We start from the raw sequence: 18,067 nt of genomic DNA on the forward strand, positions 1-18,067 counted from the left end.
TTTTTTTTTGAGTTGGAGTCTCACTCTGTTGCCCAGACTGGAGTGCAGTGGCACACTCCTTGCCACTGCAGTCTTGACCTACTGGGCTCTGGCGATCCTTCCGCCTCAGCCTTCCAAGTAGTCGGAACTACAGGCGCGCGCTACCACGCCTGTCTAATTTTTGATTTATTGTAGAGATGAAGTCTCGCCAAGTTGCCCGGGTAGGTCTCAAACCCGCAGGCTCAGGCACTTTACTCGCTTCAGCCTCCCAAAGTGCTGGGATTATAGGCTGAGCCACCCAGCCCAGCCATACAAAAATATTTGTAACTCATACTCCATTTGTACCTCATCAATTCATTTATACTTCAGCCCTGTTATTTAAGTAGTAATTATAATTATCACCATAGGAGTACTGTTAGCATTACTCCTATAAATAATTGCCAATAAGTCAGTCATTCTGTCTGTCCTTCTGTCTTTTTTTTTTTTTTTTTAAGTAAGAGTCTCTCGCCCAGGCTGGAATGCAGTGGCATGCTCACCTGCATCCTCAACCTGCTAGGTTGAAGTGATCCTCTTGCCTCTGCCTCGCAAAGTGCTGGGATTACAGGTGTGAGTCACCGCACCCAGCCTGTTCCTCAGTCTTTTAACAGCCCTGAGTACTAGACTTAAATGGGAATGTGTTGAACACCTACTGTATATGTGTGTGTTTGAGTGTGTGTATATTTTTGAGTTGGGGTCTTTCTTGCCCTGACTGGAGTACAGTGGCATAGTCACAGCTCATTGCAGCCTAGAACTCCTGGGCTGAAGTAGTCCTCCTGGACTGAAGCATTCCTCCCACCTCAGTCTCCCAAGTAGCTGGAACAACAGGCACACACCATCACGCCCAGCTAATTGTTTTTATTTTTTATTTTTGTAGAGATGAGGTCTCACTTTGTTGCCCAGGCTGATCTCAAACTCCTGGGCTCAAGGAATCCTCCTGCCTCAGCCTCCCAAAGTGCTGGGATTACAGGTGTGAACCACCACACCCAGCTTTGACACCTTCTATACTTCATACACTGTGCTGGTGGCTTCATATTTATTATGTTAGTGTGTTCTCTATCCTTCAGAATTAATAAAAGATTTTTACTGCTTTATGATGATTTCCCTTTGAGAAAGCTTTCTCAAATTGAATGATTTCTTTTTTGTTCACTTCCCTTTTTTTGCCAGTTTCTCCAGTGCAGTCCCCTTCTTCTTCCCTCCATGAAAGCAGACAGATACCAGAAACTTACAATCAGTCTCCAAGAATAGAAGTGGGGTGGCTTCATTTTTAGCTAGCCACTCATTAAGACAACAGTTTTTCGTTCTCCCTCCCCACCCTCCTTCCTCTTTCCCCTGTTCTTGGACTTAGAGGGATGACAGAAATGAATTTCCAAGACATAAAGAACCTAGTGATTCTTTAAGAAACAATCATTTGATTGTTGTGATTTTTATTCTTTTACCCTTTATTAGATCATGTCTTAGACCCCATTTAATTGTTTATGATTGAGGTCAACTTTAGCACAAACAGCTACTTCCTCATGTTGAACTTTCCATTTGTCTAATTCCTGCACTGGGATCTGAGACCAGTGAGTCCTTTTTGACTCCTTAAAAAATTTTTTTTGGCTGGGTGCAGTGGCTGACATCTCAAAAAAAAATTTTTTTTAATAGAAATTTGTTATGAGTAGAGCACCTGCTTTGCTTTTGCACTAGAACCAAAGATGAATTAAAAATAGAGATATCCCCTGTCATTAAGGTTATTTGCATTCTAATAGGGGAGGTGAGTCCTGCCAGGATATCCCTAATTTACAGTATTTGATCAAAGTCTTCATTCTTTTTTTTGAGTCAGAGTCTCACTCCGTTTCCCAGGCTGGAGTGCAGTGACACACTCATGACCACCCTAGCATTGACCTGCTGGGCTCCGGCGATCCTTCCACCTCAGCCTTCCAAGTAGCCAGAACTTCAGGTGCGTGCTATCACGCCCGGCTATTTTTTTCTTTTTTTAATTGTAGAGACGAGGTCTCACCAGGTTGCCCAGGCTGGTCTCGAACCCACGGGCTCAGGCAATCTACTTGCCTTGGCCTCCCAAAGAGTTGGGATTACAGGCTGAGCCATGAGCCCAGCCCAAAGTCTTAATTCTTTATTTGAAATGTCGCTCTGATATGCCTCTTCCTTTTCTATTCCCGCCTCAGCCTGGCAGGTTCTTTGATTACACAGTGTGTTCCCAATTAAAATATTAGAAACCCAGCAAAGGGCGACTTGAATACTGAGGCTGCATATCAGCATGCTGTGGTTGTGTGACTGAAACATGTCCTGCAGCATGTCCTGCCCTCACATGCTTTTCACTGCAGCATCCCTACTCAGTCTTCTCTTTTGAAGTGTGACTGCATTTTCCAAAATCTCTTTAAATTTCTTTTTGTTTGGAATATGAGAGAATGAAACTTCAATGATATTTCAGTGAGAGAGTTTTAATCAGGGCATTAAGCAAACTCACAATTTACAGTTCTCTCTCAGAATTGTAAATAGAAAGTATGAATTTTGAGTTGTATAATAATTTTTTCTACTATTGTATTTATGGGAAATTTTGTTCTCATTCAAATGTTTAGTAAACAAAACAGAACGACCTAGTGAATCAGTCCTAATGAATACACCTTAAGAGTGACTCTTTTTTCCCCAGCTTCATTAGGGAGGCTCTATTGATTCAAAATCTTTTAAGTGATTTTCATGACACTTTCCCCCCTCCCCCATATTCTCCATTTAGTTGAGCAACTTGCATCTTAAGGAAGAGAAAATCAAACCAGATGCCAATGGTAAGTAACTAAAAGCTAGTGTGAAAACAAATGTGATTTCATTTAGTATTTCTGACATAACAACTGTCTGGGAAAATGTTGTATTTGTACCAGGCAGGGTACTGGCAGGTACCGGAAGTTGTTTGATTTGGAAATCAACAAACTGGATTGTATGACCAAAGTGTTTTTAATGTAAGACTGAGGATACCTAATTGGTTTATAGATTATTAAATTACTAGGCATGGGATTATACTGACAAAGACTATTTGTTTTTTTAAATGTTCTTCAGTTGGGGATAAGATAGACAGAGTAAGAGCAACCTGAGAGTTTACCTATTCTAATTATTCTAAAGGCAATTTAAGATTTCCATATTTTAACATTCTTGGGAGAGATATAACATTTACCTTTCTCTGAATTCACTTACAGTCCTTTTCTATATACTATTACATAACTACAACATTGTTTAACTATAAATTTATATTGATCATAATTTTAATGGCATTGTGTTCACATATTGATAAAATGATTTGCATAGATATTTTGTTGAGCATCAAGGTGGTTTCTGATCACTGCTGTGATCATTTTTCTATAATATTTCAGTAATACTGATTATATGAGGGAAGTAAATGTTAGTATTTTGAGGTAGGGTGAGGAGAGGAGACCTGGACAAGGAAGGAATTGAAATATAAGCAACAGTGTTTCATGCCTTTGTTTATTTAGTGGCAATATCACATTTTTATAAGTGGCTTTGTTTCCTCATTTATTTTTTACTCCCCAGGCCTTAACATTTGTAGTGTCATAGAATTTGAATTGTCCCAGCAGTTGGGTAGGGGATGTGATTTTAAATGACGGCCACTTTGTGTCTGATAAAGGTGCTGTTGTCAAGACCAGTGCTAATGCAGAGAAGACAGATGAAGAAGAGAAAGGTAACAGCCTTAGAGCTATATAAACAAGTTTCTACATTCTAAGAAAATTGATTTGTTGTTGTTGGGTTTTTTGGTCTGTTTGTTTTTTGTTTTGTTTTTTTTAGTCAGATTCTTACTCTGTTGCCCAGGCTGGAGTGCAGTGGCATGCTCACAGCCACCCCAGCGTCAACCTGCTGGACTTAGGCGATCCTTCCGCCTCAGCCTTCCAAGTAGCCAGAACTACAGGTGCACGCTACCATGCCCAGCTAATTTTTTTATATATTGTAGAGATGAGGTCTCGCCAAGTTACCCAGGCTGGTCTTGAACCCCTAGGCTCAGGCAATCCTCTTGCTTCCACCTCTCAAAGTGCTGGAATTACAGGCATGAGCTGCTATGCCTGGCCTTCATGTACGTTTAAACAACTTTGTTTACTTTTCCTATCAGAGGACAGAGCTGCCCAGTCCTTACTCAACAAACTGATCCGAAGCAATCTTGTGGATAACACAAACCAAGTGGAAGTCCTGCAGCGGGATCCAAACTCCCCCCTCTACTCAGTAAAGTCTTTCGAAGAGCTTCGGCTGTGAGTATTTGTTCAGTTTCTGACTCTCTACTTTGTGTTTAGATCAAGGTCCTTGGCCTGTTAACCTTTTTTTTAATTCACAGCAGAACATTTTTAGCTTACATAAAGAATAAAAGAATTTAGCTGCTTTGGGATATTAAGTAAAATTTCTGGGTGATCTATAAAAAATTTAGCTGCAGGCTGGGCTTGGTGGCTCAGCCTGTAATCCCAGCGGTTTGGGAGGCTGAGGTGAGTAGATTGCCTGCGCCAACGGGTCAAGACCTACCCAGGCAACTTGGCAAGACCTCATTGCTACAATAAATCAAAAATTAGCCAGACGTGGTAACACGCACGCCTTTAGTTCTGGCTACTTGGAAGACTGAGGCAGAAGGGTTGCTGGAGCCCAGCAGGTCGAGGCTGTGGTGACCGGGAGCATGCCACTGTACTCCAGTCGGGGCGATGGTGTGAGACTCCAACTCAAAAAAAAATTTAGCTGCAGGCAGGGCTCGGTGGCTTAGCCTATAATCCCAGCACTTTGGGAGGCCAAGGTGAGCGGATTGCCTGAGCCCATGGGTTCGAGACCAGCCCTGGTAGCTTGATAAGGCCTCATCTCTACAATAAATAAAAAATTAGCCAGACATGGTAACACACAAACCTTTAGTTCCGGCTACTTGGAAGGCTGAGACAGAAGGATCCACTGGGGTGGCCATGAGTGTGCCATGGCACTCCATCCTGGGTGACAGAGTGAGACTCCAACTCAAAAAAAAAAAAAAAAACTTAGTTGCACACACACATTGTATTCAGTTCAATACAACTCAATGATTGTTAGGTATGAACTGTATGTAACAATAAAAAAGAGAAAAATAGGCTGTATATATTTTGCTACTTTCCTCAACCAAAGAGGCTCTTGTGGCTTTCATCATTACCATTTTTCTAGGAAACCGCAGCTTCTTCAAGGTGTCTATGCCATGGGTTTCAACCGTCCTTCCAAGATACAAGAAAATGCATTGCCATTGATGCTTGCTGAACCGTATGTATCTTGATACAATTCTTTGTATTTTTAGTTTTCTATTTTCTAAAATGTTTATTATTTTAATAGACTGGGTATGGTGGCTCACATTTATAATCCCAATAACTCAGAAGGCCAAGAGAGGAGAATTGCTTGAGGCCAGGAGTTGCCAACTTGGGCAACATAGTGAGACTCATCTCTACAAAAAAATTTTAAAAATTAGCCAGACTTGGTGGCTGCACCTATTAGTCTCATCCACTTGGGAAGCTGAGGTAGAAGGATCACCTTAGCCCAGGAGGTCAAGGCTGCAGTGATCCATGATTGTGCCACTGCACTCCAGCCTAGGTGACAGAATGAGACCCCGACTCATAAATAAATAAATAAAATATATTATGTTAGTAGATGATAAATTATAAATGTTAATGCTGCTGAATTGTACACTTAAATGTTAAAATGGCAAATTTTGTGATATATATTTTTATCTCAATTAAAGATAATATTTCATATACCAAAAAACTTAATTGTTAAATTGTATACTTTACATGGGTAAATTATGTAGTATGTGAATTATCGCAGTGAAGCTATGGAAATAAAAGTGATCAGTGATATGGACAAAAATCAATAGAACATGATAGGAGAGATGGGAAATACCAAAGACCTGTTTCAGTTTTTACCTCTAACATTTAAAAAATTTTTCAAATATGCAACATAGTTAAAGATTTTATAGTAAACACCCATATATACCACCTACATTCTTTTTTTTTTAATCTTTTATAATTTTTTATCTCTACCACCTAATATTTTGCTATACTTTATCACATGTCTGTCTACCAGTACATTTTGGTATTTTTTGCTTGCTTTTCGTTTTAGTTTAGGGTTTCTTTGTTTTGTTTTAACAAAAGTTTACTCTTAAATGTACAACAGGATTCAAGACAACACTTCATTTTAACTACAAGTGGTAATAGATGTTTTGGCAGAAAATCCAGTTGTTTAAATAGGAATAGAATCAAGGACCAGGCATAATATATAGCATACTTTTTGTCGGCTATTAAAATTCTGCTTGTGGCCAAGGAGCCCTCCCCAAGGCCTTCACTTTTAGTTCCTCAAGTTTCTTGTACTCTTCTTTTTGTTCTGCTTGAAAACCTCATCTTCCTCATCCATCTCTTTGGCCCACTTCTTGGGCTGCTTCACTGGCTTCTTCTTACGACCTTTAAGGCTAGACATGGCTCCTGCTATACCCCTTCCCCAGACCCTAATACTGAAAGCCCATATCTTGTTTTTAAGGCATTTCAAGGTAGGTTACACTTTTTTTTTATTTTTATTTTTTGAGTCGGAGTCTCACTCTGTTGCCCAGACTGGAGTGCAGTGGCCAGAAGCGGCCACAGCCTCGACCTGCTGGGCTCCGGCGATCCTTCCGCCTCAGCCTTCCAAGTAGCTGGAACTACAGGTGCACGCTACCACGCCCAGCTGATTTTTGATTTATTGTAGAGATGAGGGCTCGCCAAGTCGCCCAGGAGAGTCTTGAACCCGCGGGCTCAGACAATCTACTCACCTCAGCCTCCCAAGGCGCAGGATTACAGACTGAGCCACTGAGCCCGGCAGGTTGCACTTTTAAATCAAGTGATTAAAGCAGCATCTCATCAAGTAGGTGATATCAGGTGAAGACCTGAAGGAGAGGAGAGTTTGCATATTGTTATCTGGTAACAGTTGTCCCATGCAGCATACAGCCAGTGCAGAAGCCCTAAGACAAGAACATGGCTGGCATGTGGGCCGTTGTGGTGGGGTGAGGTGAGCAGGGAGAGAGTGAATAGTAGGAAATGAGAGCTGGGGCATAATGGGGAGCCAGGTCAGGTAAGACCTGTATGCCATTGTAAAGATTTTAACTTGTACTTTGAGTGAAATGAGGAATAACTGGAAGGTTTTTTAGCACAAAGGTGATGTGAGCAGACTCACATTTTAATAGAATTTGTGTAGAGAATAGATGGAAGAGGTGGAGTGCTTCAGATCATCTTTGTAGTGCTCTATACTTGGGAAGCTAGCATATGTAACTCTGTTGCAGAATCTAGGGTCTCCTTGTATAAATAAATTTTTAATAGTCTTTTTTTTAAGCTTTATTCTTTATTAGCTGAAAGATTACTTGAGATTTAGGCTCCTTAACAGATTATCTTCTTGTACAGCCCTCAGAACTTAATTGCCCAGTCTCAGTCTGGTACTGGTAAAACAGCTGCCTTCGTGCTGGCCATGCTCAGCCAAGTAGAACCTGCAAACAAATACCCCCAGGTAAGGACTTGACGGATGTGGGTTCTCTACTAATGCCTAGAGTGGGGAGTTTCATTTGATGGATAAAAAGTCAAACTGTGTATTACATTTTACTCAAACTAAAATTCCTTAAGTTGAGCACAAACAATATAGTTGATTCTTCCTTGGCTGTAAAAATCCTGTTTGCCAGTTCTAGGATACCCTTGACAGTCTTGGCTCTTCTGCTTGCAGGAAAAACTCCTTCATCTGCAACTGTCACCCATTAGAAAGTTCTGAGAACTTTCTGAGTAAGTGAAAAGGAAGCTAATCTCCAATTGGAATTTCAGATCCTTGCTCATGGGTGGGGTTTTGTACTCTAGTGGCCAATAGCTGTTTTCAAGTATCTTTACCTAGCCTGAGTTCTGACCCCTAGGAATTCTAGCTTATGATCCTGCATTTTAGAGAATCAAATCGTTTACATTTTAATTTACTTATTCTTTCCTTCAGCTTCTGTTGAAGGGATAACAAGGTCCTAATGGTAATTCCCCTTTGTAAAAGATTTGTTGTTATGAATTCTCATTCCATAATCTTTCCCTACAGTGTCTGTGCCTCTCCCCAACATATGAGCTCGCCCTTCAAACAGGAAAAGTGATTGAACAGATGGGCAAATTTTATCCTGAATTGAAGCTAGCTTATGCAGTTCGAGGCAATAAATGTGAGTATGAATATGTGATCCTTAATCATTAACCTAATTCTTTTTATTTTGAAAATTTTCAAAACACACTCAGGCAGGAGTTGAAATAATACAATGAACACATGTATGCTCTCTACCTAAATTTAAAAACTTAACATTTTGCCTTATTTGCCTTATCTGTATATGTATGTGTGTATTTTTGTTGAACGACTTGAAAGTAAATTGCAGACATTGTGATTCTTTATCCCTAAACACTTTAACATGTTATCTCATAAGGACATTCTCTGGTATGCCTGTGATACCCTCATCACAGCTAAGAAAATTAACAGATTTCATAGAATAACTAATATCCAGTTCATTTTCATTCTTTTCCATTTGTCCCCAAAGTGTTTTGTTATAGTCATTTTATTTTTGATCCAAGATTGAATCAGTGTCTGTGCATTGCATTTGCTTATTGTACCTCTTTGTTTCTTTTGATATAGAATTGTTTGCCTACCTTCTTCCTCACCTTATAAAATTTGATTTTTGGGGCAGACCAGACCAGTTGCTTATAAAATATTCTACATTCTAGATATATTTAATTGCCTAATTTCCTTATCTTCATTAGAAGAAAAAAACTTGTAATGCTCATGGCTATTGATTCTGGAGGCTTATTTTATCATTCTTTTTCTTCATTTTTTTCTATAATAGTTTTATAACTAACATTAAGTAAATTTCAAAGTTGCTGGAAGTTTGAGTTTTTTGGATGTTTGAAATAAACATGACTTATATAACTCACAGAAACTAATATATATAAAATTCCCTAATGACAACTTGAGGTCAGTTCTAAAGAGAAAAGTAAAATAAGGCTAGGTACGGTGGCTCACATCTGTAATCCCAGCATTTGGGAGACCGAGACAAGAGGATCACTTGAGCCAAGGAAATCGAGACCAGGCTAGAAACATAGCAAAACCTTGTCTCTACAAAAAAATCAGCCAGGCATGGTGGAATGTGCCTGTACTCCCAGCTACTCAGAAGGCTGAGATGGAAGGATCACTTGAGCTCAGAAGTTTGAGGCTACAGTGATTGTTCCAGTGCATTCCAGCCTGGGCAACAGCATAAGACTCCGACTCAAAAAAAAAAAAAAAAAAAAAAAAAAAAAGATAAGTAAGATAATGAAACGTATTGAAAGATAATCATAAGACATTTCAAATTTTGCAATTTGCCGGGCACGGTGGCTCATGCCTGCAATCCCAGCACTTTGGGAGGTAGAGGTGAGAGGATTGCCTGAGCCTGTGGGTTCAAGACCAGCCTGGGCAACATGGCAAGACCACATCTCTACAGTAAATCAAAAAATTAGCTGGGTGTTGTGGCGCATGCCTGTAGTTCCAAGCTACTTGGAAGGCTGAGGTGGAAGGATCGCCTGAGCCCAGCAGGTCAAGGCTGTGGTGGCCATGAGCAGTGTGCCATTGCACTCCAGCCTGGGTGACAGAGTGAGACTCCAACTCAAAAAAATTTTTTGCAATTTGGATTTGAGTTAGAAGGGCAGAGAATTATGAATAATTTTTTTGTGGGGAGCAGTAATTGGTTTGTTTAACTGAAATCGGAAGCAGCATTCTTGATAGCTTTGAATTGACTCAACATTCACATTTGAGCAAAATTTTGTCTGTCACTAAAGGGAGCTTGTATGTGTGTGATCAAGGTTATAATTCTTTTTTAAAATTTATTTGGTATTTTTAGTTGAGGACTCACTCTGTCACTCAGGCTGAAGTGTAGTGGCACGATCACAGCTCACTGCAGCCTTGAACTCCTGAGCTTAGGTGATCTTGTGCCTCAGCCTCCCAAGTAGCTGCTATTACAGGCACGTACCATTATACCTGGTTTTTGTTTTTTGTTTTTTTTGTAGGGACAGGGTTTTACTATGTTACTTGAGCTGGTCTGTAACTGCTGGTCTCAAGCAGTCCTCCGGTGGTCAAAGTTATAATTCTTATTTTTTTTTCTTTTTAGATTGGAAACTAGTTTATTTAAAAAGCAAATTGGAGAGAGAGGAGATTCACCTTCCCAAGGTAGGGGAGGGGATCAAAGCTAGGAAACATGGCAGCCATAGCTCAAAGAGCAGTGTGGACACATCAGAGTTTAACAAGCAATGGTCAAGGTTATAATTCTTTTTTTTTTTTTTGAGTTGGAGTCTTACTCTGTTGCCCAGTCTGGAGGGCAGTGTCAAGCTCCCAGCCACTGCAGCCTCGACCTGCTGGGCTCAGGTGATCCTTTTGCCTCAGCCTTAGAAGTAGGTGGAACTACAGGCATGCACCATCACACCTGGATAGTTTTTTGATTTATTGTAGAGATGAGGTCCCGCCAAGTTGCCCAGGCTGGTCTTGAACCCGTGGGCTCAGGTAGTTCTCTCACCTCGACCTCCTAAAGTGCTGGGATTATAGGTATGAGCCACCATGCCCGGCCTAAGGTTATAATTCTTAAGGGACTAATAAGCAAATCACTAAGTCCCATCTGATTCAAAAGGAAAGGCCAAAACTGGGAACCGTGGCAAGCCTCTGTAATCCCAGCTACTCAGGAGGCTGAGGTGGGAAGAGCTCTCAAGTCGAGGAGTTTGAGTCCAGCCTGGGCAACATAATGAGACTCTGTCTCTGAAAAATAAAAATAAAAAAGAAGAGCCAAATTATTCTCAGTTTCAGACTGCACAGGGCTGAGAGCATGCCGTTGTCTGTCTGGCCTAGTCTAAGAAGTAAATTTTTTAAGACGGTTTGTTTTTCTTCCAAAAGATAAAGTTTTTCATAATTGTTGTAGTACTCTAATTACTGACTTGGGCAGGATGATTTTAAAGACAACTGATATATTTGAAATAGATGCCAGGATAGCGGAGGGGGCAAAATGCATTGGAAAGATAAAAACTTTGAAAAATTCAATTTGTGGGGAAATACGGTCCTGACCTAGGTAGGAATCTTGATGTAAGTGAAATGGTATTGAGAGAGAAAAAGATACCAGATACTTCAGAGAGAATTGGATGATGATAGAGAATTTAAAAATATGCTACTAAAGAAGTTTTATCTTCTCGTTGATTATATCCTTACTATATCTTTTCAGCATTTTTATCTGTTTTTGTCTCTGTTAAATACTGTAGTGATATCCTAAATTTTCATTATATATTAGTACAAATAGTAAAACATTTGCATTGAAGTACATAATAGCTTTAGATTTCTCAGAGAGGAGAGCTGGCTTTGCCATTGAAATACCCACAGAAAACATCTCGGGTCTCCACAGTGGAAAGAGGTCAGAAGATCAGTGAGCAGATCGTCATTGGCACCCCTGGGACCGTCCTGGATTGGTGCTCCAAGCTCAGGTTCATTGACCCCAAGAAGATCAAGGTATTCGTTCTGGATGAGGCTGATGTGATGATAGCAACCCAGGGTCACCAGGATCAGAGCATCCGCATCCAGAGGTAGGAATCCAAGCAGGGAGGCACTTCCCAGCCTCCTGACCTGCAACATCTTCTCCCTTGACTTCAGATGCCTCTTGCTTCCATCAGGCTCTTTACTCATGCTTTCCCGCAGATCTGTTTGATGGGCCATTTCCGTGTCCACACTGACCATACTCCCTCCAAGCCTAGGTTGAGAAAGGAGACCTCGGGACTCTCACCCCACCCGGGTGCTCCCTCCTCACCAAGATGCTCCTCTCTGCCTCCTCCCTCTGAAGCCCCCTCAGCCTTCCTGGGGATCTGGACCGTCTACGCTGGAAGGCTGTGCTACCCCTGGTGAAACCTCGGGTTCGTGCCATGTGCCTGGGCCTTACCTTGCAGGATGCTGCCCAGGAACTGCCAGATGCTGCTTTTCTCTGCCACCTTCGAAGACTCTGTGTGGAAGTTTGCCCAGAAAGTGGTCCCGGAGCCGAACATTATCAAACTGAAACGTGAGGAGGAGACCTTGGACACCATCAAGCAGTACTACGTCCTGTGCAGCAGCAGAGACGAGAAGTTCCAGGCCTTGTGTAACCTCTACGGGGCCATCACCATTGCTCAAGCCATGATCTTCTGCCATGTGAGTAGCACCAGCAGCAGCCACAGCAGGGCTGCCGGGGTTGCCCCCCAACCCAGCCAGCGCCCCCCAGTGCTGAGGAGGACCAGACTGCCACTGGGTGAAATGAAAAGGAAGTGGTTAATCACTTCCACCCGCCCAGGCATGTTCTCCTCAGGTTGTGTAATGGGTTATAAGGGGGAGACTTTGATCCCGCTTCTTAGAGATATTTGGGGAAAAACCCATGTAACATTCAGTGAAATAATTGGCCATTGCCTTGCTAGACTCTGGTGTGGCCACGTGTTCTTTGAGCTATAGCTATCGCCATGCTTTCTGACTATGGCCCCCTCCCCCACCTTGGGGAGTTGACTCTTCTCTTTCTCTCTTCCTCTAATTTTCTTTTAAATAAACTATATTTCATTTTTTTTATGTTTATTTTTTGAATTGGAGTCTCACTGTCACCCAGACTGGAGTACAGTGGCCGCTCCCGGCCACCACAGCCTCGAACTGCTGGGCTCTGGCGATCCTTCTGCCTCAGCCTTCCAAGTGGAACTACAGGCACGCGCTACCATGCCCGGCTAATTTTTGATTTATTGTAGAGATGAGGTCTCGCCAAGTTGCCCAGGTGGGTCTCGAACCCGCGGGCACAGGCAATCCACTCACCTCAGCCTCCCAAAGGCGCGGGATTACAAGCTGAGCCACCGAGCCCAGCTAAAGTATATTTTATAATTAAAAAAAAAAAAAAAGAAAGCTGGGCTTGGTGCTAGGTGCTAGGTCCAAGGTGCTAGGGCTATGGGCATGTGCCACCATGCACTCTCACAGTTAACTTTTTTCCTTTTTTTTGAGTCCAAGTCTCACTCTGTCGCCTAGGCTGGAGTGCAGTGGCATGCTCACGGCCACCGCAGCCTCAGTCTGCTGGGCTCAGGTGATCCTTCCGCTTCAACCTTTCCAAGTTGGAACTATAGGATCAAACCACCGCACCTGGCTAATTTTTCTTGATTTACTGTAGAGATGAGGTCTCACCAAGTTGCCCAGGCTGGTCTCAAACCCGTGAACTCAGGCAATCCTCTCACCTTGACCTTCCAAAGTGCTGGGAATATAGGTGTGAGCCACTGCACCTGGCCAAATTTTTTTATTTTTGTAGCAGCTAGGTCTAACTGTATTATCCAAGCTGGCCTCACATTGCTGGCCTCAAGTCATCCCCCTGTCTCAGCTGCCCAAAGTTCTGAGATTACAGGTGTGTGCCACTGTGCCAACAAGAATATAGACTATTTAGGAGTGAAGAGCTTTGGATAAAACCACACTCTGTCTTTTGAGTCAGAGTCTCACTGTTGCCCATGCTAGGGTGCAGTGGCACACTCACAGCCACCACAGCCTCATCCTGCTGGACTCAAGTGATCCTTCCACCTCACCTTCCAAGTAGCTGAAACTGCAGGCACATGACACCACACCTAACTGATTTTTTTTTTTTTTTTGATTGTGGAGACCAGGTCTCGCCATGTTGCCCAGGCTCATCTTGAACCCCTGGGCTCAGGCAATCTTCTGGCCTCTGCCTCCCAAAGTGTTGAGATTACAGGCATTAGCCCCTCCATCTGGCTAGTTACATTAACTTATTTTTTTTATCATGTGGTTAAAATACTGTTTTTTTAAAATCATTTTTTTAGATGAGTTCTCACTACATTGGTCAGCCTCGAATTCCTGGGCTCAAGCAATCCTCCCACCTGAGCCTCCCAAGTAATTTGATTATAGGCACATGCCACAATACTCTATTTGAGAATTTTAAACCTAACCTGCTGACCGAGTTCAGTGTCTTCACATATTTTATTAAAATTAACTGACCATGGTGGCACCTGCCTTCCAAGTAACCGGAACTACAAGCATGTGCCACCACACGCAGCTAATTTTTTGATTTATTGTAGAGGCTCAGGCAATCCTCTCACTTCAGCCTCCCAAAGTGCTGGAATCACCGACGTGAGCCACCGAGCCCGGCTGCCTTCACGTATTTTAATAGCAACAAGCCACATTTTTGCAGGTGTCTTCATTTTGTTTTTTACAGGTCTCTTCATGTAAAACAATTCTTTTCACTTGCAGACCCGCAAAACAGCTAGCTGGCTGGCAGCAGAGCTCTCCAAAGAAGGCCACCAGGTGGCTCTGCTGAGTGGCGAAATGATGGTGGAGCAGAGGGCTGCGGTGATTGAGCGCTTCCGAGAGGGCAAAGAGAAGGTTCTGGTGACCACCAACGTGTGTGCTCGCGGTGAGCAGAGACGGTGTCCCACCCAGTCCCAGGCCCCATTGGCAAGAGAAGTCCTCAGATACGGGAAACTCAGATGGTCTCAAGGATGTGTGGGCTTGGTGGTGACGGTCCTTTCTGGCAGAGACTGTTTGGATTTTCCTCGGGTGACGAGAACTCTCCCAGGAGCCAGGAGTCCTGACTTGGGAAAGGAGAGGGCAGGCATGTGACTGGGAGACAACAGAGCCTGCTCCTCTAGGGGCACCCGTCTCCAGATACTCGTGTCTCCCTGAGGCCTTCTTGCGGATTCTGTGGGTTCTGCTGCATGCCTGTCTGTGCCCCTCCTGAAGCCGGTTCCCAGAGCTGGCCTGCCCCGATTCTTCCTCTCCACCAGAAGTTGGTATGCTTTGACCCCCACTGAGCAGCAGTGACAATTTTTGCCTGCACACTCACTGGTCCCCGTCTCCGCCTCCCCCTCATGCAGGCATCGATGTCGAACAAGTGTCCGTCGTCATCAACTTTGACCTTCCCGTGGACAAGGACGGGAACCCGGACAACGAGACCTACTTGCACCGCATCGGGCGCACCGGCCGCTTTGGCAAGAGGGGCCTGGCCGTAAACATGGTTGACAGCAAGCACAGCATGAACATCCTGAACAGAATCCAGGAGCATTTTAGTGAGTCCCAGGGAGGTTCTTCTGCCCGACACCCTTTCCTCAGCAGGAGGAATTCACAGGGAGAGGGAGGGGATGGAGGGTAGGTTCTCCTGTAGCCCTGAGAGAGGCCTCTGTTCACCTGTGCCCACTCCCCTCCTGTTATACGGACGTTCTCAGGGAGCACACCTGGAGAGTCCAGGGCCAGGCGACGCGGATGACAGTTCCCCGTGGCTGGGCTTGGGGGCCTGGCGCCCTTACTGTTGCTGTCGGTGACGGGGCCCTGTTGCCCCCTGCTCAGGCACTGCAAGCCCTCGGGGCTAAATGAATGGTCACTGCCTGAGGCGTGGTGGGTTCCTAGGTGGGGCAGAGACCTATGTATTTTTTTCCCCCAGATAAGAAGATAGAAAGATTGGACACGGATGATTTGGATGAGATTGAGAAAATAGCCAACTGAGAAGCCAGCCAGTCACCGGTGCCCACCCTGGTGCTGCTCCCGATGGGAAACTAGTGCTTTCACGGCACAGGCCTCGACAGTCACCACAGAGACAACGGCACGAGTAGAAAGAAACTACCTACCTCATTTCAAATTATGTTTGGACTTGACAAAAATTTGTGCAAATGATGAGGGGAATTTGAAGGAAATTTTTCATTTTGGAAAATTTAGTCCTTTTCCCCCCTTTTTTAAAGCCACAGTTTCTCCCAACTTTATAATAATCTCATCATTTTTGGGAATTGCTGGCCCCAGGACTCCCTGCCTGATTTTAGCTAGGCATGTTGGACCTAGCCCCTAGTCCCTGAAGAAATGGTAGATGTAGAGATCATGTGGAAGAGGCCAGGCAGGACCCAGTGCAAGCCATGCTGCCGTGGATGCAGGGAGGTTATCATAGAGGCTGGGAGCTGCCCTCCCTCTCTGCCTCGAATGCTTCTCCTGTCCTGGAGCCTTCTGCCTTCTCTTGAAATCTAGGTCCATTCCGGCTCGTCCCTTTCACCTCCATTTTCTTGGCAGAAGAAAATGTTTCTTCCTGATGTGCATCTGGGTTATTTTTGTAACATTCAGATTTGAGGAGAAAATGTGGAAATCAATGAATCCCAGCCCCTTGAGAGAGCCTGGGTGGGCTAGGGCGGAGGAATCCTTCGAGGTCTGGGCCTGCCTTCTCCTTCTTTTAGCTGCTCCATCTGCTCAGTCCCCTGGTACTCAGGTGTGGCAGCCAGGAGGCAGGTGGTTTTCTGAGCACACACCTGGCTTAGTTAATTGGGCCTCATCCCTGGGGTGTCAAATTGTGCCTGGAGCTGATCAGCAATTTGGAATGAAGTTGTGACCAAGTGAAAACTCTGACTATGCTGTTCATCCATAATAGTGGACTTCGGAGGATGGACAAATTATAGCCATGCACATCATTCATTATGCTAAGGCATTTGAAAGTAATTATGAGAAACGCTGGACTAATCACGGTTTGTTTTTACTTGTATTTTTCTGCTTATTAGACTAACACATACTCATTAAAAAAATGTGTGCGTATATATGAAGCAAGAGTGCCCTCTGTCTCCACCTCTCTGAGATCCCACCATTGCTGACAGCTTAGCCAACATTTTACCATATTGCCTTCTCTTTGCATAAACCAAACCACATTTATTTTATTTTATTTTAATTTTAATTTTTTTGAGTTGGAGTCTCACTCGGTCGCCCAGACTGGAGTGCAGTGGCCGCTTCCGGCCACCGCAGCCTCGACCTGCTGGGCTCCGGTGATCCTTCCGCCTCAGCCTTCCAAGTAGCCGGAATTACAGGCATGTGCTACCATGCCTGTCTGATTTTTTGATTTTATTGTAGAGATGAGGTCTCGCCAAGTTGCCCAGGCGGGTCTCAAACCCGCTGGCTCAGGCAGTCCACTCACCTCAGCCTCCCAAAGGTGCGGGATTACAGGCTGAGCCACGAACCTGGCTTATTTTATTTTTTTGAGTTGGGGATCTCACTCTGTTGCCCAGGCTGAGTGTAGTAGCATGATCATGGCTCAACATAGCCTTGACTTCCTGAGCTCAGATGATCTTTCCACCTCAGCCTCCCAAGCAGCTGGAACTATAGGTGTGTGCCACCATACCTGGGTAATGTTTTAATTTTTTTTTTGTAGAGTCAGGGTCTCACTATGTTGCCCATGCTGGTCTCAAACTGAGCAGTCCTTCTGCCTGGACCTCCCAAAGTGCTGGGAGTGCAGGTGTGAACCACTGTGCCTGGCCCCACATTTCTTTTACAGAAGCACAGTTGTTCTACCCACGGTGTTGTGTGACCTGCTTTTTCACTGATGAGCTTATCTGGGACAACTTGACATGTCCAGCACACAGATCTTTCTCATTCTGGAAACTGGCTGTCATTCCAGTGTGTGCTGTCCCAGCATTTATTTCCTGGTTCCTCAAGTGACAGGCATGGGGGATTTCCAGCATGTGGCTGTTACCCACAGTATTACAGGAAACATCTTTGTTTCCAGCATTGAGCCCCGGTAAGAACTGCTCTAGGATATATTCCTGGGAGTAGAGTTGTTGGGTCAGAGAGTATGGACATTAAAATGTTTAATACATTGTCAATTAAGCCTGTCCAGTTACCTAATGTCCACTATTTGCCAGTATTCCATCAGTTTTTGAAACTGCCAGTCTAAATAGCAAAATCAGATTATGCCATTTTAAAATTTTTATTTGGCAAGGCTTGGCAAATGTTCAGTTTACTGGAGATTTGCATTTTCTTTTTCGGGGAGCTGCCCATTCTTGTCTCACCATTTTATTATTGGATTGTCACTCCTCAGTGATTTTTATTAACTTGTATATTAGGGAAGTTAGACTTTGATTTGAATGGTGGCCATTTTTCTGGTTTGTCCTTAAAAACTTTTTTTTTAATTTTTAAAATTTTTTGAGTTGGAGTCTCACTCTGTCGCCCAGACTGGAGTGCAGTGGCCGCTCCCGGCCACGGAAGCCTCGACCTGCTGGGCTCCGGCGATACTTCC

At 43.7% G+C, this 18,067-nt stretch overlaps 1 protein-coding gene across 3 annotated transcripts in view; it reads left to right on the forward strand.

Moving 5' to 3' along the window:
- The window catches only part of DDX19B (DEAD-box helicase 19B), a 24,284-nt gene extending 7,688 nt beyond the window's left edge, over window positions 1–16,596 (forward strand). The window contains exons 2-12 of one of the 3 annotated variants that reach the window (XM_008063308.1): window positions 2,753–2,801; window positions 3,653–3,706; window positions 4,130–4,265; window positions 5,182–5,274; window positions 7,431–7,533; window positions 8,092–8,206; window positions 11,444–11,621; window positions 11,979–12,216; window positions 14,284–14,446; window positions 14,907–15,098; window positions 15,470–16,596. In XM_008063308.1, the coding sequence (XP_008061499.1) occupies window positions 2,753–2,801; window positions 3,653–3,706; window positions 4,130–4,265; window positions 5,182–5,274; window positions 7,431–7,533; window positions 8,092–8,206; window positions 11,444–11,621; window positions 11,979–12,216; window positions 14,284–14,446; window positions 14,907–15,098; window positions 15,470–15,531 (1,383 nt within the window). In that variant the 3' untranslated portion in view covers window positions 15,532–16,596. The remainder of the gene's footprint in view (window positions 1–2,752; window positions 2,802–3,652; window positions 3,707–4,129; window positions 4,266–5,181; window positions 5,275–7,430; window positions 7,534–8,091; window positions 8,207–11,443; window positions 11,622–11,978; window positions 12,217–14,283; window positions 14,447–14,906; window positions 15,099–15,469) is intronic. The other 2 variants (XM_021715148.1, XM_021715149.1) reach the window with 2 other exon arrangements.
- Window positions 16,597–18,067: the final 1,471 nt, after the last annotated feature.

This window comes from Carlito syrichta, unplaced genomic scaffold, assembly GCF_000164805.1.
Source record: "Carlito syrichta isolate Samal-C Ts95f unplaced genomic scaffold, Tarsius_syrichta-2.0.1 Scaffold306734, whole genome shotgun sequence".
NCBI lineage: Eukaryota > Metazoa > Chordata > Mammalia > Primates > Tarsiidae > Carlito > Carlito syrichta.